The sequence below is a fragment of the Bos javanicus genome, chromosome 25, assembly GCF_032452875.1.
Source record: "Bos javanicus breed banteng chromosome 25, ARS-OSU_banteng_1.0, whole genome shotgun sequence".
Classification (NCBI taxonomy): Eukaryota; Metazoa; Chordata; class Mammalia; order Artiodactyla; family Bovidae; genus Bos; species Bos javanicus.
In genome coordinates, this window is record NC_083892.1 from 2,692,007 (window position 1) to 2,717,435 (window position 25,429).

General features: G+C 46.4%; 1 protein-coding gene and 1 long non-coding RNA gene across 2 annotated transcripts; one reads left to right on the forward strand and one right to left on the reverse strand.

Moving 5' to 3' along the window:
- Window positions 1-13: 13 nt before the first annotated feature.
- Window positions 14-11,235, forward strand: LOC133238176 (uncharacterized). Its single transcript, XR_009733449.1, has 2 exons — window positions 14-166; window positions 10,803-11,235. It is a non-coding gene; the product is annotated as an uncharacterized LOC133238176 (long non-coding RNA).
- MEFV (MEFV innate immunity regulator, pyrin) lies at window positions 4,754-24,392 on the reverse strand. Its single transcript, XM_061400978.1, is given in 14 exon segments — window positions 4,754-5,338; window positions 5,340-5,377; window positions 5,380-5,722; window positions 5,724-5,770; window positions 5,917-5,949; window positions 6,296-6,328; window positions 6,506-6,621; window positions 8,034-8,056; window positions 8,456-8,686; window positions 11,548-11,643; window positions 12,064-12,443; window positions 14,666-15,487; window positions 17,485-18,730; window positions 23,855-24,392. Coding segments are annotated over 13 exon segments (2,673 nt in total). The 5' UTR covers window positions 17,762-18,730; window positions 23,855-24,392; the 3' UTR covers window positions 4,754-5,104.
- Between the last annotated feature and the right edge of the window lie 1,037 nt (window positions 24,393-25,429).

Here is a 25,429-nt window from a genome sequence, read left to right on the forward strand (position 1 = left end):
GTAGTTCAGCGCCACAGCCAATGGGAGATCGTCAGGCTCAGCGGTTGGGGCCGAGCAGGATCGGGGCTCGACCGGAAGTGGGCTGTCGGGAGGACCGGAAAGTCTGTGCGAGGTAGCCGCAGTTTCCGCCGCAGCACCTGGGGTCTATCAAAAAACTGAGGTGGCGGTGAGTTGGTGGTGGGTTCTGGCCTCTATCAGGTCTAGGGTTCTGTTACAGCCGTCTCTTTCGGTAGGGGCCGCCCGTTGGTCAGAGCCGGGCGACGCTCCCCTCCCCTGTATGCCAACTCCTACACTGCGGTCTGGACCGGCCATCTTACTTTCTGAGGAATCGTAATTGTCCATTCCGCTTCCGTTCTCCGTTTATCTTTTCTTTCTGCCTTGTTCACATACTCGGTTCATTCGCCAGGGAGGTATTGGTCAAGATTTTGGGCCACACAAGAGCAGAGATTGCCTTATTTCTCTGTGTAAAGTCACTGTCAGTCAGGATGACTAAAGTGAAAATATAAACGAGTCTCGTTTCTTAACGGAAACTGGGTGATTCAGCCATGGCCTAAAATGTGTTTTGAAGAGACTATTGTCAAAACTGTGTGGCAAAAAACCCCCACAAAAACTGTATAGCAACAAGTTAAAGAATACCTGTCTTTCCAGACATCAAAATTACGAAACAAAAACGAAAACCTTCTTTAATCAAAGCTGTATAGTTTGAACTACGAGTGAATAAATAGAACAATAAATGCTAAAATTGGTCTGAATATATGTCGACTTGTATGAAAGGGTGGCTTTTTGGTACTAGCAAAAGTTGTCTGTTCTTCCTGGAAAAAAGGAAGACTCCTGTCTTTATATACCCCCAAATTGGGATTTAATAGCCAATGAAAGCATATTTACAAGAACGCTAAGTTTAATATTGAGACAGAGTAGGAAACTGAGGTGCCTTAAAGTAGAATATAAACTTGTGAGAATGTATTAAAAAAAGAAACTTTAGAAAATAATATTGATAAAGTCAAACAAGCGGTAGACTGGAATGTAATTGTGCAAGATAAGTCAAATAAAGAATAAGGCATTCCCAGCGCGCAGAGCTCCTGCCACCTGACCGAAGACTGAGGCAAAGGCCATGGAACCATTCCATAGAGGAGGAAAGCTAAATGATACTGACATTTGAAAAGATATTTAGTGGGAATTCCCTGACAGTCCATTGGTTTCATTCCTGGTTGGGGAACTAAGACATTGGATGCATGACAGTGTAGTGAAAAAAAGAAAGAAAGAAAAGATGCTTAGCCACAGTTTGGCAGTCTTTCAAAATATCAGCATAGAATTATTATCAGTTCAGTTCCGTTGCTCAGTCATTTCAGACTGTGCAACCCCATGGACTGCAGCACGGCCAGGCTTCCCTGTCCATCATCCACTCCCAGAGCTTGCTCAAACTCATGTCCATCCAGTCAGTAATGTCATCCAACCATCTTATCCTCTGTTATCCCCTTCTCCTCCTGCTCTCAATCTTTCCCAGCATCACGGTCTCTTTCATGAGTCAGTTTTTTTCATCAGGTGACCAAATTATTGGAGATTCATCTTCAGCATCAGTCCTTCCAATGAATATTCAGGGCTGATTTCCTTTAGGATTGATTGGTTTGATCTTGCAGTCCAAGGGACTCTCAAGAGTCTTCTCCAACACAATAGTTCAAAAGCATCAAGAATTACTATGCTGCTGCTGCTAAGTCGCTTCATATCGTGTCCAACTCAGTGCGACCCCATAGATGGCAGCCCACCAGGCTCTGCCGTCCCTGAGATTCTCCAGGCAAGAACACGAGTGGGTTGCCATTTCCTTCTCCAATGCATGAAAGTGAAAAGTGAAAGTGAAGTCGCTCAGTCATGTCCGACTCCTAGCAACCCCATGGACTGCAGCCCACCAGGCTCCTCCGTCCATGGAATTTTCCAGGCAAGAGTAGTGGAGTGGGTTGCCATTGCCTTCTCCGATAGGATCAAATAATTCCATTCCTAGGTATAAACCCAAGAGAAATGAAAACCTATACACAAATAGCATTGTTCATACTGGCTGAAAAGTAGAAACAACCCACTTGTCTGCAGAACAGATTAAGAAGATGTATATCCATATAATGAGTTATTTAACAGTAAAAAAGGAACAAAGCAGTGATACATGCTGCAACATGAATGAACTTTTGACACACTGCTGAGCCAAAGAAACCAGTCACACAAGACCATATATTGTAATTCTTATGTGAAATGTCCAGAACAGGCAAATCCATAGAGATAAAAAATAGTTAGTGGTAGTCTTGGCCTGAGGGCAGAGGGGCAAGACCAGTGACTGCTAATGGGTGCAAGGCTTGTTTTGGGGGTGATGAAAATGTTGTGGAATTAGTGTTGATCCACACATTGTGGATATACTAAAACCTATTTAGTTGTGTATTTAAAAGGGTGCATTTTATGATATGTGAATTATATCTCAATTTAAAAAAACCACCTGATAGGGAAAATTACATCCTACAAATACAAATATTTAATACTTAAAATATTTATGTAAAAGTACTACAAAAAACTCATTGAGTATCTGGATCCCACATAGCAAGTAGTTAAAGGAACTGTACCATTTTTATAGACTTGATGGAAGCAGTTTTTAACATGTTGAGGTATGGGGAAGTCATTCTTGCTTAAAAATGATTTGGCTTGAACTTTATGCTAATTAGAATAGCCTGTTTTATGGGTTGTCTGACTTACATTGTACATATTCTTTAACCATTAAAAAAAAAGACTACAGCTACCAGATTGTTGAAAATGTCCTCTTTGAAGATAGGGATAAATGTTCCCCTCCCATCCCCATAACGCCAATGCTAGTACTCCATTAAAGATGAGGTTCTCTTCCCAGACACCAGGGTCATGCTAACTAGTTGTGTGCATGCTAATCTGCCTCATTTGAAACCTGTCAAGTTTGATGTTTTTTGTTCTTTTTTATTAATATTACTTTTTGGCCATGCTGGGCCTTTGTTGCTGTGCGTGGGCTTTTCTGTAATTGCTGGGAGTGAGAATTACTCTCTTGTTGCAGTGTGTGAGCTTCTCATTGTGGCTTTTCTTGCTGTGTCTTGAGCTTGAATAGTTGCAGCCCGTGAGCTCAGTAGTTACAGCTCTCTGGCTTTAGAGCACAGGCTCAATAGTCGTGGAGTATAGGCTTAGTTGCCCCACGGCATGTGGAATCTTCCTGGCCAGGGATCGAACCCGTGTCCCCTGCATTGCAAGGCAAATTCTTAACCACTGGACCACCAGGGAAGCCCAATGTTCCTTGTTCTGCCAAGATATAAGACTGTGATTCAGGCATCCAAAATAGAGCAGGATAGTGATTGTGATTTAATTTCAGACTTGTGCTTGCATCATTGAGAACCTCAATTTTCTGAACTGTATCAGACTCAAGGATAGCACAAACCATTCTCAGAAATGTATCTGCTAGTAGCTGCCAGCTGCAACCTAATGGGCCAAGGTCTCCCCTTGTAACTTTGCAACCATTTTGGACCCCAACCAGTCCTTACTTAATAAGCACTCTTATTCTTGCCAGCTTCAATTATAATTCTTGACAAACAACTTATGTAGCTTTGGGGTTTTGCCTGTATGAACCTCCCCCCATTTTGAGGTTCTATGGAACACAGTTCAAGTACTTCTTAAATCTGTGTCTCCCAGGCTGTCGTCCTCAGTTTGGCTTGAATGAAACTATTACTATTATGGATTGTTTATCAAATATGTGTGTTGACAGAATGAAGCAAAAAAGTAGAAATTCACATGGAAAAATTCATAGCCTCAATTTCAGGTAATGAAGTAAAATACAGGTAAAATCTCATTACATTTCTATCATATCGGCAAAAATTTTATAAATGATCAACACTGCTTCAGGCATGAAACATTTAAAATCTTTCTGAAGGATTGTATGGCCAACCACTGAAAGTATTGTCAAATAGTTCACGTTCTGAAACAGTTTTAGGAACAATTGGAGGAAAAATCATGTGTATGGGAAGGTGGCAGAAAATGTACACCAAGCTGTTCATGGAAAGATAGCAAGGGAGAATTGGTAACAACAAATGCCAAACCCAGGGAACAGCTGAGCAAACAGGGCACGTGAGCTGTGTCAGCATGTCGATTATGCATGTAGAACAAAGCTCCATGAAGAAAGGAAAGCATGTGTTTTGTGCTCTGGTCACAACCATGGAGAATCTAGGCTCCACTGTGAAGATGGGAAGAGGAGTTGGGGTAGCAGGAGTTTGTGGTTCAATCTTCATTTGATCCTCCTCTTTTCTTACATCCCTCTCTATATGTCATTTTATTCTTTGGCTGTGTTAATTTTTTTCTTTTGAAGTATAGTTGATTTACAATGTTGTGCTAATTTCTGCCATACAGCAGTGTGACTTGGTTATACACATACAGACATTCTTTTTTTATATTCCTTTTCATTTGGTCTATCCCAGGAGACTGGATATAGTTCCCAGTGCTATACAGTAGGACCTTGTTGTTTATCCATTCTCAACATAATAGTTTGCATCTACTGTCCCCAAACTCCGAGTCTGTCCCTCTCCTTCCCCCTCTCTCTTTATGTCTCTCTAAATGGAGAATGAACTAGAACCTAACATTCCACAGACCCACAGATTGGCCGATAGAGCTCAGGAAGAATAGTAACAGCAGCCCCATCTCCTTCATGGTCTTCTGTATGCAAACAGAATCTCACAGTAATCAACTGAGTGACAACAAATGCAATTACAACTACATTTTCTAAGCGATTTATTTATGAGGTCCAGCCACAGTTCATTAATCCAGGTACAAAAGTGATTTGTAGTGATCTAGTCTGCTTGTTTTTCTTCAGGCTTCCTAAGTCCTCAAGACAGGGGAAGGTAGAATGAAGGAACACATCCTTGCCAAGGGTCCTGAGGGAAAATGAGGATGGGCTCTGTCTCAGGAGCATCTTAAGTGCTAATTCTTAAGGATTTATTAAGCAACAGCTGTGTACTCTGAAAGCCTTGTATCATCTGTATGTGTGTTCTCTTTATCCTTACCACTATTTGTGACCTACTTCTGCTTCTGTTCCATAAACTCCTTGGGCACGGGGACTGTTTTTTTATTGATTATATTCCCCACAGCACTGGAACCCAGTAATGACTGTCGAGTGTATGGATTCAAGATTCAAAGCCAGGAGCCTGAAGGGAGATGCAAAGTGTCCGGTATTCAGGGAGGCCGTGGCCACCCCCACTGGACAGATGGTCAGAGGATCCATGTTCTTCTCTCCATCATGTGTCCTGGGGCTGAGGATAGTTTGAAGGGGCCCAGGGGGAAAGTAGCCAGTGGCTGTGAGGGATGTGGGATTTGGCTGTCACATTGTAAAAGGAGATGTCCCCATCTTGTAGTCGACGGAGATGCCCCCATGCCAGCAGGGCTCCCCCATCTGGATCTGGAGAAAGGTGCATGCCTGGCATTCAGTTTACTGCCTCATTGTTTCTACCAAATGCCCATTCTCTGGTGACAGAGTCATGTTCTCCTTGCTGCTCGTGGCTGCGTTGCAGACACCCAGGACCCACCCTGGCTTGTCTCCCACCTTCACTTCTCAGTCATGGTGGCTAGAGAGCAGGCTCAGAGAGCCCAGCACCACGAATCAGCTATAGAATTTTCCTGGACTAGCAGGTAGATGGTCGCACTTTTTTTCCCCAAGGCTCTCACTCTTCACATCATCAGAGAAGATGAAAGATGAGGTTGGAGTGGACAGCTTCTGCTTCCAGAATCACATTAACTGCAGAGAGAATAGAATTCCTGACTTCAGGTCCATGGACAACATCCCCACAGGGTTTTCCCCACATCCAGGAAACGTGGACAGGGTCCTTCTTCAGGAACGCACTGGGGGACCGAGCAGGGACCCAGCAGGCCAAGACTACTCGCCTCAGGGTGCCTGACCACCAATCAGTTCTGCAACTACAGAGAAAAAGGAGATACGGGCAATGCTGAGCATCCCCAGTCAGAGGGACTACATCTGCCCCAATCCCCACAACAAGGAAAGACAAGGACCCTTCCTCCCTGCTCAGGACCTGCCTGGCTTCCTCTGACTTCATAGGCTGCCATTCCTCCCTGGCACCCAAGCCGGCCTTGGATATTCTGTGGTCTGGCAGTGACCCTGGCTCAGAGACTATGAGAACTTGTCATGACTTTTCTCCCACCTTTGTTATAGGTTTTTTTTTTTTTTTTAATCTTCTAAATAATGCCTAGAAATCAACAGCACAAGGGACCCCTGGCCAACACAAACTACCACCACCATACTCACCATTGAACGTTTCCACTTCTGAGCGCAGGGTCTCTAAAAGGAGAGAAGGAGTTTGAGTTAGGTTCCCCAGATGGGGACAGATCTGGGACAGGCTGAAGGCAGAGTCAGAAAGGACAAGGAAGATAGAAAAGGGACGCCAGGGGGTCCGGGCTACATGGCTCTTGAAGGCAGGTGAGGGGGCGCCTCCCATTCTCCTGCAAGCCCACCTACCCAAGAAGTGCTTCACGCGCTTCTCCACAAACTCTGATTTCTGGTAGAGCAGGTGGATCTTCTCTTTCACCTCTGGTGGTGTGGCCCACAGCTCAGGGACAGTCACCATCTTGGCCCTAGACGCAAAAAGACCATTGGCAAAAGAGGGCTGGAGCATGGGGGTGGCCCAAGGTCCCATGAACTGGAAGGGAGGTGCAGCTTCCACCAGGCACACCCAGCCCAGACCCACTTCAAAAAGAAAGCTTCCTTCCTGGGCTTCAAGTTCTAAACACTGGTCCTCAACACTGGCCAGGGGGTGGGCTCTCCAGGGGAGTTTTAAAAACCACAGACACCAGGGGACTTTCCTGGCAATCCAGTGGTTAACACTCCGAGCTTCCAGTGGAGAGGGTGAGGCTTGATCCCTGGTTGGGGAACTAAGGCCCTGCATGCCGCAGAGCAATTAAACTCACACAAGGAATACCCAGCGCAGCCAAAATTTAAAAAGGAATAGGGGATTTCCCTGGTGATTCACTTGTTAAGACTCCACTGCAGGAGCCACAAGTTTGATTCCTGATTGGGAAACTAAGATCCAAGATGCAGCCCAGCCATAAAATAAATGTAAAAAAATAAAAGGAATGGAATTCTGGCACATTCTACAACATGAATGAACCTTGAAGATACGCTAAGTGATATAAACACAAAAACATAAATATTGCATAATTCCACTTATATGATGTAGCTAGAATAGTGGAATACATAAAGACAGTAAAATGGTGGTTGCCAGGGGTTGGGGGAGGGGAGATTGGGAAGTTGTATAATAGTACGGAGTTTCCGTTTGGGAAGATGAGAGAGTTCTAGGGTTGGATCATGGTGATGTTCAGTGCTGTGATGTATGATGATACGAAGGTACTCACTGAACTGTACATTTTTAAATGCTTAAAATGGCAAATTTTGTGTTACATGTATTTCACCACCAAAAAAAATTCTTCAAAAAAATGGATGCTTGGGTCATACTCCTGAAGATTCAGATTTAATTTTTCAGCCAGGGCCTGAATGTCAAGATCTTGTAATGTTCCCTTGAGTGATTGTAGGTTCCAGCCTCCTTCCCCTTCCCTTCCTCCCCTCCCTTCCCCATCTCTTCCCCTTCTCTTGCCCACCCCCTCCACCGCTGCCTGCTGGGCTTAGAAGATCCACTTCTGGAAAGTGCCTCTCTCCCTGTGCCTGCAAGCAGGCAGTCCTGCAGGAACAGTTTTCACAAGGTGAATTGCACAGGACACGGGCTGTTCGGGGAGGTTTCCTAGGAAGCCACCACCATGCGACAGGCATGTTCATTGGGTTCCATCTTCAATCCCACACTCCCCTCCTGATCATGCTCCCATTCTCCCTACACAAATCCAGAAAGGCCTTTGGAAGCTGCAGGAGATGGGAGGAGGCACATCCCCAGGGTTGGGAGCATCTCCCTCCTAGGGCTGCCTCTCCAGATGCTGCCTGCAGGACCCCCCCCCCCCCACCACCACCACCAAGGGATCATCAGGGGACCTCTTGGTACCTGTGCAAGGTGACTCCAATGTCCTAGGAGAGAAAAGAGGGAAGTTCTCCATCACCAGTGTTGTAAGGGCTGTGCTCACTCCTGTTCTCCCTGCCCCAGAGTATCAGCAAAAACAGGGCCCCTCTCCCCAGTTCTAATCACCAAGGTGGCAACTCAGCTGGGGCCTGCCCACAACCGTACCCAAAGTCTGCTGACACCTGGGAGATGCCGGGGGATCCCCTAGATTCTAGGCCACCATGGGTTCCTGAAAATGCATTGCAGGGGCCTGGGCACAAGAGGCATTATGGGTCAGCAAGGACAAGTCCCACCCCAGCCCCAAGGGCCTCACCACTGGGTTGGGGAGAGCTGATGGCAGTATTGGGAGCCCCTGTCATCCTACTGGGCACAATGGACAGAGGAAGGCCAGGCTCAACCGCACTCACCTTCATAAGCTCCCACTCTGGCTGGCACTGCTTGGCCTCCAGCTCCCCAATCAGCTTGTCGAGAAGGGCGATGTCCCTCGTCCTTTGGGTGCCATATGTCTCCCTAACCTGGCCGATGGTCTGGCCCAACTCCTCTAACCAGGCCACAAAGAGCCGCTCCTGCTGCTCTAAAAATTGGCACAGCTGCTCCAACTGGTACTGGATTCTCTGCTTTTGGGTTTCAGCTTGTTTCTGGGGAACAGAAGTCAGGGAGGTGTAAGGGCCTGTGTGCTCAGGGAATACCCAGAAGGCCACCTTCCAAAGGGAGAGTCCTCTGTCCTCCCCCTGAATGGGGGCAAGTCAGTCCATCTATTTGGATGCAAGTGAACTTGACTTCCAGTACTCTTGCACACTGGCCACCCATGACTTTCTCATCACTAGAAAGTTGCAATGGACAGGTAAAGTTGCTCTAGGATAACTTTCTTTCATCCAAGGAGGGAGAGGACCCTTCACATAGACTGTATAGAAGAAATCTCATTTTTGGCTCAAAAGGACAGGACTAAATCTCTTAAGTTCTTTTGAACCAAAAATGTCTCTGCACCTTTTGTTGTTAATTTTTAATATGGGCACATTCATTTATTAGCTAAACTGCTAGACACAGCAAAGACTGCTAGTGGGTAGAACTCTGGTGTAAATTCCAGACAGCCCAGGACCTCCCAGGACGCTTTGTGGATGTTTGCCTGGCCCCTGTTCCCCTGCCACCTGTGGTCTCCTAGTTGACATATGATAGTGGTTTCGACACTGCCTGGTATTTTTCTGTAATTAAGGAGTAAGACTATGAACTCGATGCGTGCAGAACCACACACCTTCCATGTTACAGTCAGCAGCCTTTGCTGAATCACATGCTGGGTTTCGAATGTGGAAGAGTGTTCTCCCAGTCTTTACAGCACAGCACCACAGACACACACCCGTGCCTCTGGTCCGCCCAAGTCACTTTCCCCATCACTCACTGTCTGAGTCTAGACTATCAACAACAAAACCAAGACTGGGTTGTGGCATTTGCTGTTTCTGTGGCGTAGATGGGCTTCTCTGGTGGCTCAGACGGTAAAGAATCTGCAGTGCGGGAGACCTGGGTTTGTTCCCTGGATTAGGAAGACCCCCTGGAGGAGGGCATGGCAACCCACTCCAGTATTCTTGCCTGGAGAATCCCCATGGAGAATCCTCATGGATAGAGGAGCCTGGTGGGTTACAGTCCATGGGGTTGCAAAGAGTCAGACACGACTGAGCAACTAAGCACTAAACATGTGGGCATAGATACTCCCACATGTGTCTAACTTGAGACATGTGGCGAGTCTCAAGGTTCCAATGTGATGTTCCTAAACATGGAATCTGGGACACCTTTTGTTGTTGATGGCAGTAATGTGGACTTTTTTTTTTTAAGAGGACGGGTCAACCGTCCTGTTCAATGGCCTATATTCTAAAATTCTCTGATAGTTTTGCTCATGATTAAATTCAGGAGAAACATGGGGTAGGGGGTGAGGGTGCCATAGACCTGATGCCATGCTCTTTCTAGCCCACCTCATTGGGAGGCAAAGACTATCCAGTTTGCCGTCATCAGTATAGGGATTCTATGGTTGGTAATTGGTTAAGGAGGGGTCTACCGGTCACTACTGTAAATATATATTATTTCCTTTATAATTACTAAGTAATTTGGGGAGTGGTAGTTTGAGAGTATATAAGTATGCTGTTCTCTGCTGGTTTTTTCCTAAAAAATTTAGCTTCTGTTGCTGATCCCTGTTGGTGCCAACTGTATAGTGGAAATCTTCTAATTCAATTATTCTTCTTCTGTACTTGTTTTAGCTGGCTTTCTGCTGTAAAAAGGAGGTTTCCTACCCTCTTTTCTATGATTAAAAAAATTTTTTTTTCATTATTTGAAAAAGGAGGAGGAGGTGAAGGCCTGAAAACAGCATTTCCTTTTCATAAGGGCCCATGTCACTGCGTCTGAAGGGAAGGCTGGGCACTTTTCTTTCCCTGAGCAGCCCAGGCTCCTGCCTCACCGTCCTCCACTCCACCAGGAGCACCCCTGACCTCTGCTCCACCCACAAGTTCAAGCCACCTGGGGTTATAGGAAAGGGTTTTCATTTGACTACCATTCAGCTGGCTCAGAGGTTAAAGCGTCTGCCTGGAATGTGGGAGACCTGGGTTCAATCCCTGGGTCAGGAAGATCCCCTGGAGAAGGAAATGGTAACCCACTCCAGTATTCTTGCCTGGAGAATCCCATGGACAGATAAGCCTGGTAGGCTACAGTCCATGGGGTTGCAAAGAGTCGGACACAACTGAGCAACTTCACTTTCTTTCTTTCTTTCAGCAGTTTCCCAAAAGTCAGACACCTGGACATCTGCCACCCCCCCTCCTTCTCATCCTGCCCTTTGTTTTCTTTGCCTGTTTCTCACTGCCGTGTGGTGGGTCCTGACAAGTTTGGAATTCAGGGAGATGAAATCCAACCAACAGAAATGCATCAGACAAATCAAGGCTCTGTGGGTTAGTTAGGCACCTCCGCACGAAGGCAAAACAGAAGCAACTAAAGCATCCAAGAGTCTGGACGACACCTTAACAGGAAGCCTACTAAGTGGTACTTATTGGAATCTGCAGTGTTACAGAACCACAATTTTAAAAGACAATGTCCACTTTAACCATATATTTTAAAAATAAATATGGCTTTTGTAAAAAAAAAAAAAAAGATAACAGCAATTATGAAAACAACATGGAGCAGTATTTAAAGTAGAAAGTCTCTCCTCCCCTCTCCTCAATCTCATTCCTCACTTACAGCATTCGTTTCTCTAAACCATTTTGTGGTGAGTCTAAGAAAGTGTGACCGGGTCCTGGGAGATGCCCCTTGCTGGAGGTGGACTCCATCCCCAGGGACAAGCTCATCTCTGGACACCTGTTATTCCCTGCCCCCCAGGAGCAGACGACTCTAAATATGTGATCAGCTATGTTTCCCTGTGAGCCAGTACAGGACTTGAGGGACCCCTGCTCACTCTGGGTTCCCTGCTTCCTTCTACAGGGGTGAACCCAGTCAATGACAGGCCACAGACCACCCCCAACCTTACCAGGGAGTTCACTGTTTTCTTATCGCCCTGAGATCTCTGCTCCTCTCCAGATTTTCTCAACTCCTTCAGATGGTCCAACTGCTTCTGAATTTGCTCCTGAAAAACACACACACAAAAAACATTTGTTGAAGCTTAAACTTTGGCCCCTGCCATCTTTAGTTGGTGCCAACCCTAGATGGGAAAATTTGCTTCAGGGAATAAAGCTGGGGGTGCTGCAGCCAGGAGCATGGGGAGAGGTAACCAGAGGAAGAATGACCCCATCACACCAAAAGAAGCAGAGCCAAGAGGTGGTGAGGAAGATTTCTTGTAAGCACCTGGATTCAGCCAAATCTGAAGTTAGATTCCCATAGACCTCTGAGCTATGTGCAGCATCCCTCTTTGCTGGCTCTATTTGTATGTGTTTGTCATTTACAGCCCAAGAATGCTGGCTAATGCACCAGCTCCTAGCGTTTCAGGGAACCCCTCTGGTGTGTTCAGGTGCCCAGCAGAGAAGGGTCCCAATGCAGGAAGCCCTACCTTGTATTCCAGGGCAGCCTCCTCAATGGGGCGCACCCGGTGGCCCCGGTGCTCCTGGCTCAGCCGGCAGATAAGGCAAATGAGCTCCCCATGGTCCTCGCAGAAGAGCAGCTGTGCTTGCTTCATGTGACGCTCACACTGTGGCAGGCTCTTGGGGTTCAGACTGGCCATCTGCAGGCCCTCCTGCCACTCACGGCTTCCATGGCTCTTCCCCGGGAGCAAGTCCTGGCACCGGGCGCAGCTGGATGAGCGGCTGAGTGAGGCCTCAGGGTCCCTGGAAGCCGCAGAGCAGCTGCAGGAGATGTGCACACAGCTGCCACCAACCGGGTCTCCTTCCTGGGCACGGCAGAGAGGACACACAGCCTTGTCCTGCAGCCTCCCTGAGGACACAGCAATGGGAAAAAGCTCCTGAGTGACAAACCCAAGATGCTACCAGGGGACGCTGCAAATCAGCGTGGTGAGAATCTGTGCCTGGGATGTGAATATTCTCTGTTAGACTGAGGCCTTTTCCTAGCTTGTCCTCCCCCAACTTCCCTCCAGTGAGAACACTCGGACTGAGGGCTAAGGCCTGGATCTCATGCCAGTCCTGAAACTTGGACTTGTCAGGCATTTATCCTAAAGAAAGGCGTTTTGCTATAAATTCTATGCCTTCCTCCTGCACATACACTGACACAGGTGGTATAAAGATGGGAAGACATTCTGCTGGTGTTGGCTTTACCACATACCACCACTGAGAGGGTGCATAACTTGAGTTCCCAGGGGATGGTTACTCGCTAATGGTTGAACCCAGAGACCCTAGCAGAACCCCTGGCACCTGGTAAACATTTGGGACGTGTGTGTTGAATGAAGGAATGAATGAGCCACTGCTCACATTGTAATTCAGAAAACATGATGTGAAAGTACAGCAGTAACTTTACAAGGCTGAAGGGTGTAACCCACCGTGATGACCTACAGCTGTGACCAGCTCTGCTCCAAGACCAGCACAGCTTCATAAAACAGAAATAATAGGAGACACAAGAGGAAATAGAAACACACTTAATCCGCGAGTCCCCTCCCACCACCTCCTCTCTCAGGGTCCCAGGAACTCGTATCTGTAAGTGAGACTGCGAGCTCCCCAGTGACAGTTTCCCTCTTCCCTTATGATGACATTGTTTGTGGTCCATATTACTGCTTCCTCACCCCTGCTCCCCCAAAACTACATTTCCCAGCCTCCCTAGCAGTTAGGTGTGGTCATGTGACTCCAGACACACCTCATTTCATTGCACTTCCCTTTATTGGGACACTTCATTTTTTACAAAATAAAGGTTTGCGACATCCCTGTGCTACCAGATAATGGTGAACATTCTTTATCAATAAAGTATTTTTAAATTAAGGTGTGGATGTTCCCTGGTGGTCTGGTGGTTAGATTCAACCCTTTCACTGCCATGGCCCAGGTTCACTCCCTGGTGGAGGAATGGAGATCACACAGCCATGCAGTGAGGACAAAAATAAAAGGTATATACATTGTTTTTTTAGACATAATTGTACACTTAATACAGACTACAATATAGTGTAGACATATGTACTGGAAAACCAAAACTTTGCTGTGACTGGCTTACTGCAATATTTGCATTATTGCAGTGGTCTGGAACAAAACCCACTTTATTGCTGAGGTATGTCTGTACATTCTGGCCAAGAAGCTGTAAACAGAGGCATCATGGGCAGCATCTAGAAACTTCCAAAAACCTTCCCTAAGTGATACCATTCTCCTTTGTCCCTCCATCCTGTTGCCTGGAATGAGGATGCTACCATCTGAGACCATGAGCTTCAAACTCTGTGGAGCAGAAAAGCAGCAGGAGCTGGGGTTCCTAGCCAGAGGGTACCACATTCATCCCAGACTATGTGTCATTTTTGTGAAAGGGGAACAAATGTCTATCTTGTTTCAGTTCTGTTACTTTGGTGTTTCTGTCATTCACAACCCATCATCCTAAGTTCTGCCTCTAGTAAAAGAGACCTACAATTTTGGCCACCAGCTTCCTCTCTGCTCAGAGAGACAGACTGGCAGAATCTCAGCCCCTTGACATACTGCCATGGAGTACTGTAAGGTGATATTTACCTAGTCTTTCCCAGATGATCAACCTGAGGTTCAGAAGCCCTTGGGGATTCTAAAGAAGTGTCTAAGAGCTAACTAGCTGAAATGTATTCAACATTGCAACATTTTGTGAAGATGTGCAGATATGCCTTTTTTCAGGATTCAGAACCTACAATCAGATTTTCAAAGGATTGAGGCCCTCAAGGTGGACTCAAGGGTCCAGTGAAATGGTTAGAGTAGAGACAAAAGCAGGCTTGTGCATCTTCCCAGGTGGTGCAGTGGCAAGGAATCTGTCTGCCAGTGCAGGAAACACAGACACAAGTTTGATCCCTGGGTTGGGAAGATGCCCTAGAGTAGGAAATGGCAACCCACTCCAGTATCCTTGTCTATGAAATTCCATGGACAGAGGAGCCTGGCGAGCTACAGTCCACAGGGTCACAAAGAGTCAACTGTGCACACACACGGGAAAACCTGCACCAGTCATCATTCCTAAGGATACCAGGTCTTCTGGACCCTGAGGTCCTTTCTTACCTGAAGATGGAGAGACTTCTGGATCTGAAGGCTCATGGGGCACACTGGAGGCCTTCGGAGCCCCAGTTCCACTCCTCTCTGAAGGAGCTGTGGGTTCTAGATGCTCCCCAATCATCATCTTTCCAGCCAGTGGTACACTTAAAGGTGTATTCCTGAGTGCTGTCCCCTCCAGGGTCGTGGCATGCCCTGGATTCCTGAAGCCTTTCTCCAGAGTCACGGTCGGTCCTGTTTTCAGAGTGGCCACTTCGCTGGCAGTGGTTGCTGAGCTTGGATTCTCAGTGTTCATTTTCTCCTGAAGCAGAAGAATTTCTGGATTGAGGGGTCCTGTCTCTTCTGGAGAAATGGTAAGTTCAAGACTTTTGGGTCGCTTCTTTCCTGAAGGTAAATATACTTCCGATATCTTTGTTTCTTTCCTTCCTGGGGACCCAGCCAACGACCCGCTGGTGAGTCCCTGGAGCCTTCCTGCAGAGCTGGCGTTCCTCCGCAGCCTGACGCTTGGACAGCTCCCTTTCTCCTTCTCTCGCGGCACCTTGGTGAGGAAGGGGCTTCTCTTGGAAGACAGAGTCGTGTTCTTGGCCCCCAGCTTGCTCTGCACCTCCAGGCCCTCAGAGCCTTTCTGATCTCGTTGTTTGCCTAGAGGCTTCTTCTGGGGCCCCCTGCTAGCCTCAGGCTGGCTGGAGGGTGGGCAGCCAGCCCCATCAGCACTTTGTCGCTGCTTGTCACCTTCCAGACCATCTGGGGTCTTTAGGCTCTTGGGCTTCATCTCCCCAGAGGAACCCGACATTGCTGAGCTGTCTGTGTCACTTTCTTGTATCCGACACTCTGAAAAGACAATGAGATGAAAAGGCATGGGAATGCCCGGTGCTCACAGTCAAGATTTGGGGAAAGGGAGAGAAGAGAGAACCCCCTCAGAAATTAGGGAAGTTCAGGACATTCTAGACAATGGCAGTCAATTAGCATTTAATAAGATCATATTCATTATCTGCTGTCTTATTTCTGAAGTAGTACTTTTCAAACTTTTTTATGCAGAAGTTGTTTCCAACATAAGGTCTTACATAGAATAGTTTATTGGTATACAGTAATTGGTATACATTTGTGTGTGATTTACAGATCTACAAAACTCAGTTATCAGTCAATAAAGATAGGTGCAAAAGTTTGAAATCAAGGGTCATGAGGAACAGGGTGGAGAACACGTGTACACCCGTGGTGGATTCATGTTGATGTATGGCAAAACCAATACAATATTGTAAAGTAATTAGCCTCCAGTTAAATAAATTCACATTAAAAAAAACTTTAGAAGCTAATATTTTGCTGTAAATTTGGTTTCATGAAATGAATAAAATCCTAACTTATTCAGTTCAGTGTAAACAGTTTAAAAAACAAGTTTGCCTGGAAATGTCAGGGCAATATTTAATTAAACATAAATGACAGAAAGGGCTGAATTTCAACATCTCCATAAAAAGGAGTTCAAGTATAGTATGAACTATCACACTGATGGCCTCCAGTATTTTAAAATTTGGTTAATGGCACATTTTAATATGAATTTGTTAGTTTTGTAAGTTAAACAATTCATAAATTTTGAATCAAGTATTTGCCAACTTTCTAAAGAATCCCTGAAATGTCTTTCTGGGATACAATTTGAAAACCACTACTAAAGAAAATAACCTATAATTAGCACCTTAATTTTTGGTTTGAAAAAGTCCATAGTAAAATTAAGATTGCTTAAAACACTTTGTTGTTGGCTTTCCAGGAAAACATATTTTACAAAAACTGCCTCAGGAACTGGTGAAAAACCCTGAAGAGGCTCATAACCAAGTTTTAAAATAAAAAAAAAATTAAAAATTATCCTCATTAAATTATACCAGGTTCAGATTACAGTCTAGCTTTATCACTCTTTCAAAGAGCAGAGAAATTTTGTTATGTAAACTGCTCTACCTCATAGAAGGACATGAAAAGCATTCCTGATATATTCTTAAAATCTAGATATAGAGGCGCTGCGAAGTCGTGTGGAGGAGCGCGCCCCCCAGCCGCCGCAGCCCCTCGCCGTTGTGGTATTTTGAAAAAAAAAGAAAAAACAAATCTAGATATAGAAGAAAATTTCAGACATCGAAGAATAGTTTTTTTAAACTGGTCCCAGAGTAGCGCCCCTGCCCCCACCAAATCTCAAAAAAAAAAAAAAAAGACTCTCGAAAAGCAGAAATCCAATAGACCACATTCTTTGATCACAGTGTAATAAAATCAGAAAGTGACAGCAAAGGGGTAGAAGAAGAAGCAAGGAAAAGAGGAAAGAAAGAAAAGATGAAAGAGAAATAAGGAGGGAAAGAAAGAAAAGGAAGGAAGGAGAAAGCCCTTTTGAGAATTTTAGAATACTTTTGTGACATGTGTTAGAGGAGAACTCAAAACTGAAAAGAGATAACAATGTTACCCATCAACCCAGTTGATAGGAGTGGTTAGTTTCTTGCTCAACCGAAGATACTCGTCTGTAGGTGTTAATGTCAAATGAAGTGAAGGACTCTACCAGCAGGCATCCAGCCCCTGCCTCTCCTGATCTGGCCCCATAATCAGAACCTCAACCTCCTGGGTTTGTTTGTTTTTTTAAAGCCACTGGGAGCTTTAGCTTTGCTCCAGCTGCAAAGACCAGAGAAGGGGACAGAACTTGATCAGCTGAAGAAGTCACAGGAGTTGTCGCAGACCTGGGACTCCGGACTCCCAAGTCAGTATGCACTGGCCTGAACACAAGTTCCCTCTTGTACCTTCCACCCAACTCCACGAACAGCCAGCAGTTGCACTGAAAGAGGAGGGCGCTTGGGGCCGCTTACCTGGGCTGATCACCTGGTGAAGCTCCTCTGCCAGGAGGTGCTGGTTGATGGCCCTCAGGACCTGCAGGGTTAGCTGCACGGCATACTCCTCCCCATAGTGATTGACCATCAGAGAGGCCAGCTTCACTGGCTCGGCTGTCTGCAGTTGGCCCCGGGGGATCCGGAGGTGCTCCTTCTCCAGGCTGGTGTTCTGCAGCTTGAACTTGAACTTCTCAAAGTCATAGGGCAAAAGCTCTTCCAGGGAGTAGAGTAGATGGTCACTCCGGGTCCTGACCATGGTGGTGACCAGAAGAGACTGCAGGCAGTCGTCCTGCTTCTGAGGGAAGAAACTACTGTCTGTCCTGGTGCCCAGAGAGTGAAAAGATGCAGCTTGTGAAATAACGGAAAAGGCACAGGAAGTGCTCTGTGTTTTGGTGGGGAACCAAGACTAAGGCTGTTAGTGTGTCATTGCTGGCTTGCATCCTCTTCTTCAAAGAATCAGAGGTTTTTCCAGGTGGGAGGGCTCAATGCCTTGTCAGACACATGGTGGTCCTGCACGCCAGCTGTCACTGACCCAGGCTGGACTTCGGAGTGGTGGGTTAGTCTTTGAGGGAGGGTCTGGGATTGGATTCCAGATTCTTGATCTTTGGAAGCCTCTCAGATGCTTCCCTCCTTCCTCCCAGGAAGGTGGGAGTGGGAGTGGGGAACAGAGTCCCTGGTCCCATGCTGGAGAGAATCACAATGAGGGTCAGTCCCTCTGGTCAGCTTCTCTCCTCCAGACTCTTGGGGTTTTATTAACCCTCTGGAGCCAATGGTAGGAGGATGAGGAGCAGCAGATACAGCCCTGCAACTCTGCCCTTTCCTGTCAGAGGAGACAGGCGAGGTCTGGAGGCATGCCAAGAGAAAAGCCCTAGGATCACTCCTGTGGAAGTAGTTCCAGTTGTCTGGTTCTTCCAGCAACATAAAGGCCTAGGAATGCCACGCCTGGGACCACCACCGTGACTCATTTGTCCCAGAGTTGACTCTGCCATGACTTCCTAGGAGCAGACCCCGGAGGGAGGGCGTCATACACGTACGGTTACTGAACACATGTTCTGGGCCAGGATGCTGGAGAAACAAGGGTGAAAAGGTGTCCTTAGGGCTCACAGCCCAGTGTGGGGCCCCAGCCATGGCCCCGAAGCTAATGGACGTGGTGTGGGCGGAGTGACTTCTTCCTCTCTTAACTGCTCTCTCTCTGCTACAGTGATTTTTATCCTCAATTTTGTTTCTGAAAAATTTCAAATCCACAGAAAAGTTAAGAGCATAGTACAACGAACACGTATATGCTCTCAACCCCTGTTCATCAGTTGTTTACATATTATGTTTGGTGATTCTCTCCCTCTCATACACCCGTGCACACTTCTGTTTTTTCTTTTTTGAAGCATTTAGGAATAAGTTGAAAACATATCAGGTATCATTCCAAATACCCTAACCATCCTAAATATTAAGAACAAGAATATGAGGATAATTACTTATGTATTTATTTATGGCCACGCCTCTGGGCTTGCGGAATGGAATCTTAATTCCCCGGCCAGAGACTGAACCTGGGCCACAGCGGTGAAAGCACCAAGTCCCAACCACTGGACCGCCAGGGAATTCCCAAGGATATTGTTTTTTTTTTCCAAGGATATTATTTTAAATAATCACAATACTGTTATCACACTCAGGGAATCTAATATTGTTAACAATACTACAATCCGTCTGTAATCAAATGCCCCAGTTATCCTGATAATGTCTTTGATAGCTCATTAAAAAAATTTTTTTTTCCTAACTAGAATCCAGTCAGAGATCATGCATTGCTTTTAGTTGTCATATCATTGTAGTCTCCTTTCATCTAGAACACTTTCACATCCCCCCATCTTTTATTTTTAAAATTTTTATTATTAATATTTTTTTTTTTTTTGGCCTTGCTGTGCAGCATGTGGGATCTTAGCTCACCAACCAGGGATCAGACCTGTGCCTCCTGCACTGGGAACAGAGTCTTAATCACTGAACCACCAGGGAATTTTCTCCCCTCACTTTTTAAAATTAATTAACTTGTTTATTTTTGGCTGTGCTGGGTCCTTATTGCTGAGTGTGGGCTTTTATCTAGCTGCGGAGAGCAGGGGCTACTCTCTGGTTATGGCACAGGTTTCTCATCGCAGCGGCTTCTCTTGTTGCAGAGCATGGGCTCTAGGGTGCTCGGGCTTCAGTAGTTGCAGCACATGGGCTCAGTTGCTCCGAAGTACGTGGGATCTTCCCAGGCCAGGGATTGAATCTGTGACTCCTGAGTTGGCAGGTGGATTCTCATCCACTCACCTTTTGAAATTCTTCCTTTGAAGACATTAATGTTTTAAAAAAAGTCTGTTCCAAGCACAATGTCCCTCAGTGTAGATTTGTGTGATTGTTTCCTCATTATTAGATTGAGGATATATCCTGTTTATCCTTGAGATCTCTCCATTGTAAAAGGTCATTTTCTTTCTTTGTTATTAACATGTAAACTGGCATGTGGAAGGGTCTTGTGCTCTCAGTCTTTCACCCCATGGTGTTAGCCTTCATTGATGATCCCTTCCTAAATCAGTTGCTAGAGTGGTGGTTGCAAAATGGTGGCATTTCTATCACTGAGTTGGCAAATAATGCCATATCCTGATTGAAACTTGCTGTCTTTGTCATGAAATGTTTGGCTTACAGATATTTTTCCAAATGTTTTGTTGGTGATACAGTTACCCCTGAATGATGCTTACTCTGTGCCTTTTTTTAAAACTCTGTGCTTTATACCCATTGTTCTCTAAAATCTGTGCAGCATCCCTTCAGAGCAGGATTCATTCAGGATTCACTACAGCTGGGATTAGTGGGTTAGAGACCTGCCCCAGAGTCAGGGTTCAAACTCACTCTATTAACCACTTTGTAATACTGTCTCCCTCCAATAATGATACTTTATTTTACTATTCATCATTAACCCTGGATGTCACCTTTACGGCTGACCAATGAGGCTCAAAATGGGCCATGCTGATCATTCCAGCAGGTCAGTGACAGCATTCTGATGTCTGGCTGAACAAACAGCCCTGAGTATGATCAACCTGGGATCAAGGCTTCCTTGAGTTTCAATTGGTCGAATTTATATTGATGGTCCATGTGCTTTGTATTTTACAGACTATTCAGTGTTTGGGATTTAACAACTGATAACATCCGGTTTTCTGGATCCTGGTGAGAAAATAAGACTCAAACCCAACATCTTCCCTTAAAAAAATGGATGAACTCAAATGCACCTTTATGGTGCAAATATCAGATGTGTGAAATTCTCAGGTTGGGCCAGAAGGGTTTTAACTGGGATTTTTCTGGGACCAGGACCTGCACAAGATTCTGGAAGGCAGTCTCCCACTGCTTCCACAGAAGTGATGAAATTGTGCAATGCCACAAAGCATCCTTCCGGTTCCTGGGAGCTCTGACGCTGATCTGACTGGCCAGGAAACTCCTCTAAGCTAAAACTAAGGTACCTATGACTAAACTTCGTAGGAAGTGGGACTTTCCACTCTACAGCAGGATGTTTTGCAATTTCAGTGACGCTTTTTGCAACAGGAGCAATTCTGAGGCAGAGAGGTATTGAAAGATAGTGCTTAGTTGCTGCTGAGGCTTTCGTAGGTCAAGAGAGGCTCACAATGCTTTCATTTTTTGCGGTTCCAGTTATTTTTTTCCTTTTTAATATTTATTTATTTGACCACCCCAGGTCCTAGTTGAGGCACGCAGGATCTTCGTTGCCAAGTGCGGGATCCCCAGTTGCGGCATGTAGGGTCTAGTTCCCTGACCAGGGTTTGAACTCAGGCACCCTGCATTGGGAGCTCAGAGTCCCAGCCACTGGACCACCAGGGAAGTCCCATCCAATGATATATTTTTAAAAATTTATTTATTTATTTATTTACTTTTGCTTGTGCTCAGTCTTTGGTGCTGCTCAGGCTTTTCTCTAGTTGCAAAGAGCGGGGGCTTGCTCACTAGTTGTGATGTGCCAACTTTTCAACACGGTGGCTTCTCTTGTCAGGGAGCACGGGCTCAAGGGCGCCCAGGCATCAGTAGCTGCAGCACATGGACTCAGTATTTGCGGCTCCCGGGCTCTAGAGCACAGGCTCAATAGTTGTGGCACACGAGCTTAGTTGCTCTGCAGTATGTGGGAATCTTCCTGGATCAGGAATTGAACTCGTGTCTCCAGCATCGTCAGGCAGATTCTTTACCACTGAACCACTAGGGAAGTCCCCAGTGATTTTTTTTTTTTTAATGAAGAAATGTGAAAATAGCATTATAGTCTTCAGGATGCATTTTAGATGTTTGATTAACAAATGGAGTGTTGATGAGCTCTTCTTTCTGTACATCTGTGACTATACATGTGTGTGTGCTTATTTGGGGACATGGCAAATCTAGATCCAGTGGAACTGCTGCCAAGGGTCCAACCTGTGCTGTCAGCCCTGACACTCTGACTTTTTCTCCATTCCTGGTCACCAGGGGTATCACATTCGACAATATTCAAGTTTGCATCATTTGGGGCCTTTAAAATCAATATGTATTACCTTTATAATAAGAAAAAAGATAAGTTAAAAAATCATTTCATAATTAGTTTAGCTTCAAAGCACATATCAATCTTGTCTCCCCAACCCTCATGATAAAAGAGGTTTATGACGTTGAATATAATTAAGTGAAAGTGTTAGTCACTCAGTCATGTCTGACTCTTTGTGACACCATGGACTGTGGCCCACCAGGCTCTTCTGTCCATGGTATTCTCCATTAGAGAATACTAGAGTGGGTAGCATTCCCTTTTCCAGGGGATCTGAACATAATACATATCTATTATTAAGAGAATAGAAAGCCCTGTTGGGAAGATTGTGGAAGAGTTCCTGTGTTAATCTGAAATTGAAAATAATGGATCCCACTGTGACCCAAACTTTCCCTCATCCACCAGTATATTGAATTTTAAGGGAGAAATCTGAGACTTTGAGAGGCTAACCATTCAAGTTCAAAGTGAGTTTCCAGGTAATGAACTTCCCTCTGAGAAACATATTGTAGCTGTTGTCTCTGCTGCTGCTGCTAAGTCACTTCAGTCGTGTCCGACTCTGTGCGACCCCATAGATGGCAGCCCACCAGGGTCCCCCATCCCTGGGATTCTCCAGGCAAGAACACTGGAGTGGGTGTTGTCTCTGAGGGTGAACCAACTTCTGGGACAACCTCTGACTCCCTCAGTGGGTGGAAAAAGTGGGAGAGGATGCCAACTCTCCAAAGTGGGGTGTGATGGGTGGTTTTGACCTGTCCCAGGTAATGCATTAAGAGTGTCAGAATAGGTCACCAAATGAGAGCTTCATTTGCATTATGGTAACCTTAAACCAGAGGCTTTATATGTTATAAAGTGCTGTGTTTGCTCTTAGTTGCTAAGTTGTGTCTGACTCTTTTGTGACCCCATGGACTGTAGCCTTGCAGACTCCTCTGTCCATGGGATTCTCCAGACAAGAATACTGGAGTGCGTAGCCATTCCCTTCTCCAGGGGATCTTCCACACCCCAGGATCAAACCCGGGTCTCCTACACTGCAGGTAGAAGCTTTACCATCTGAGCCACAGGGAAGCCCCATAAAGTGCTATGCTATGCTATGCTATGCTATGCTAAGTCACTTCAGACGTGTCTGACTCTGTGTGACCCATAGACGGCAGCCCACCAGGCTCCTCTGTCTCTGGGATTCTCCAGGCAAGAACACTGGAGTGGGTTGCCATTTCCTTCTCCAGTGCATGAAAGTGGAAAGCAAAAGTGAAGTTGCTCAGTCGTGTCCGACTCTGAGCGACCCCATGGACTGCAGCCCACAAGACTCCTCCGTCCATGGGATTTTCCAGGCAAGAGTACTGGAGTGGGGTGCCATTGCCTTCTCCTAAAGTGCTAAACACATTATTTATTTTGATTGTTAAATCTAGATGGAGAGTAAGTGGGTATTCATTTTACTCTTTAAGTATTTAAACATTTTACATGCCTCCCCTCCCTGCCCCATGGGGGGCATGTGGAATGGAGGATCTTAGTTCCCCCACTAGGAATGGAACTTGTGAACCCAGCAGTGGAAGCGTGGAGTCTTAACCACTGGACCACCAGGGAGGTCCAAACATTTTACAATTTAAAAAATTGGAAAAAATTTTGTTGTTTGTTCTACCAGTATTTATATGGCCCCTATTAGGACGGTGGCCTTGAGCACACAGTCCCTAACCGCCAAAGGCAACTGCTTTCCCTTCCATGCATCCTTTGAGGTTAGGTTTACCTAATTCTGTCTCTGCTTCCACCTCCCACTCCTCATCACTGGCAGAGCTGACCCCTCCTTCTTGGTGCTCTGGTCATTTCATTCCTGCTCCTCACCTTGCATTGAAATGTTGATGAGTTTGGAAGCTGCACGGAGTCGTGAGGCAATATGGGACTCCAAGATCTAGGAGTTGTGTGACCTGGGCAAATTATTCCACTTCTCTGAAATTGTTTTCCTATCTGTCAAATAGGTTGATAATGGAAGTCAACCAGATAATGTTTGCAAGCGCCGCCGGCATCGTGGAAGAAATCCTAGCTTCATTCTCACCCCTAGCACGCCGTGGGCGGTGTCCACGGATGTGGACAGGAGATTCCTGCTGCAGCACTGTCATCACCTTCAGGACCCCTTCGGTCCAAACTCCGCGTGTTTGTGGCAGGAGCGGTTCGTCTGGAGGAAGAATGGTCCGAGGATAAAGGGGAAGTGTCACCGCAGGGCAACAGCAGGCGGGCAGGCGCTGAAGTTGAAATCCGCTGGGCACACCATCTCTGCCAGGAGCCCGCAGGGCCTACTGGAGGCAGAGAAAGGCCCGACAGGCGCGACTCACCTCTGGGTCTGCCCTCGCAACGCCCGCATTTGTGCACAAGACGCTCGGAACTACATCCCCCAGGAGGCCCCGGGAGTATGAGGAGTCAATAGGAAGGCAGGTGGGCGGGCCCTCCAGCGCCGTGTCTCTTAGCGGGTGCTGGGCCGCCGTGGTGAAGATTGGCGGCCGCAGTGGCCTGTAGCTGCTTCCCGCCTGAGCGGCCGCTTGCCGTGCGCAGAGGAGGCGCGGTCGTAGTGGCTGGTATCCCGGGAGCTACGCGGGCAAGTGGAATTCGCTGGGCCGGCGGCGGCCGGGGACTCGCGGGCTTCGGCGCCACGAGGCTGCGCTGGATCTGTAGGTCCTCAGTCTTTCCGCCCCTGATGGTGCTGTAGATCACTCATGTTTACGGCAAGTATTTACTGAGTGCCTGCTGTGTACCTCTTCCAGTGGCAGGGGCGAGGTGGTCACAGGCAGGCAGCGTCCCTGCCTCGAGGAGCTTATCACCCGGGGAGGAGAGAGGTGTGTAAACGGTAATTTCCAATCCTAGAAAGAGGTGTGAAATAGATTGTTCAGCCCAGCACCAGCACTGCCGACTTCTCGGTTTTCAAATGCTGCCCCTACTAATCCTGATTAGTAGCGATTCTTAAACTTGTCTGTATCGTGATTCCTTTTGAAAAATCTAGTCATATGGCCATGGACCGTTAGGGCAGTGGTTTTTTGGCCGCGCCGCGCGGCTTGCAGCATCTTAGTTCCCCGACTGGGAATTGAACCCCGGTCTGGTAGTGAAGGAAAACGGAGAAGGAAATGGCAGCCCACTCCAGTATTCTTGCCTGGAAAATTCCATGGACGGAGGAGCCTGGTAGGCTACAGTCCATGGGATCGCAAAGAGTCGGATACGACTGAGCAACTTCACAGTCACAGTCTGGTAGTGAAAGCGCTGAGTCCCAACCAGTGGACTGCCCGGGAATTCCCTTTCGTTTTTCTTGTTTGTGTTTTTCAGGAAAGAAAGAAAGAAAGAAAAAAAAAAAGGCACATGCATCTACAGTTACGTATATCACTTCAGGGGCTCCATGGACTTTCTGAAGTCCACCTGCAGAAATCTGCAGGG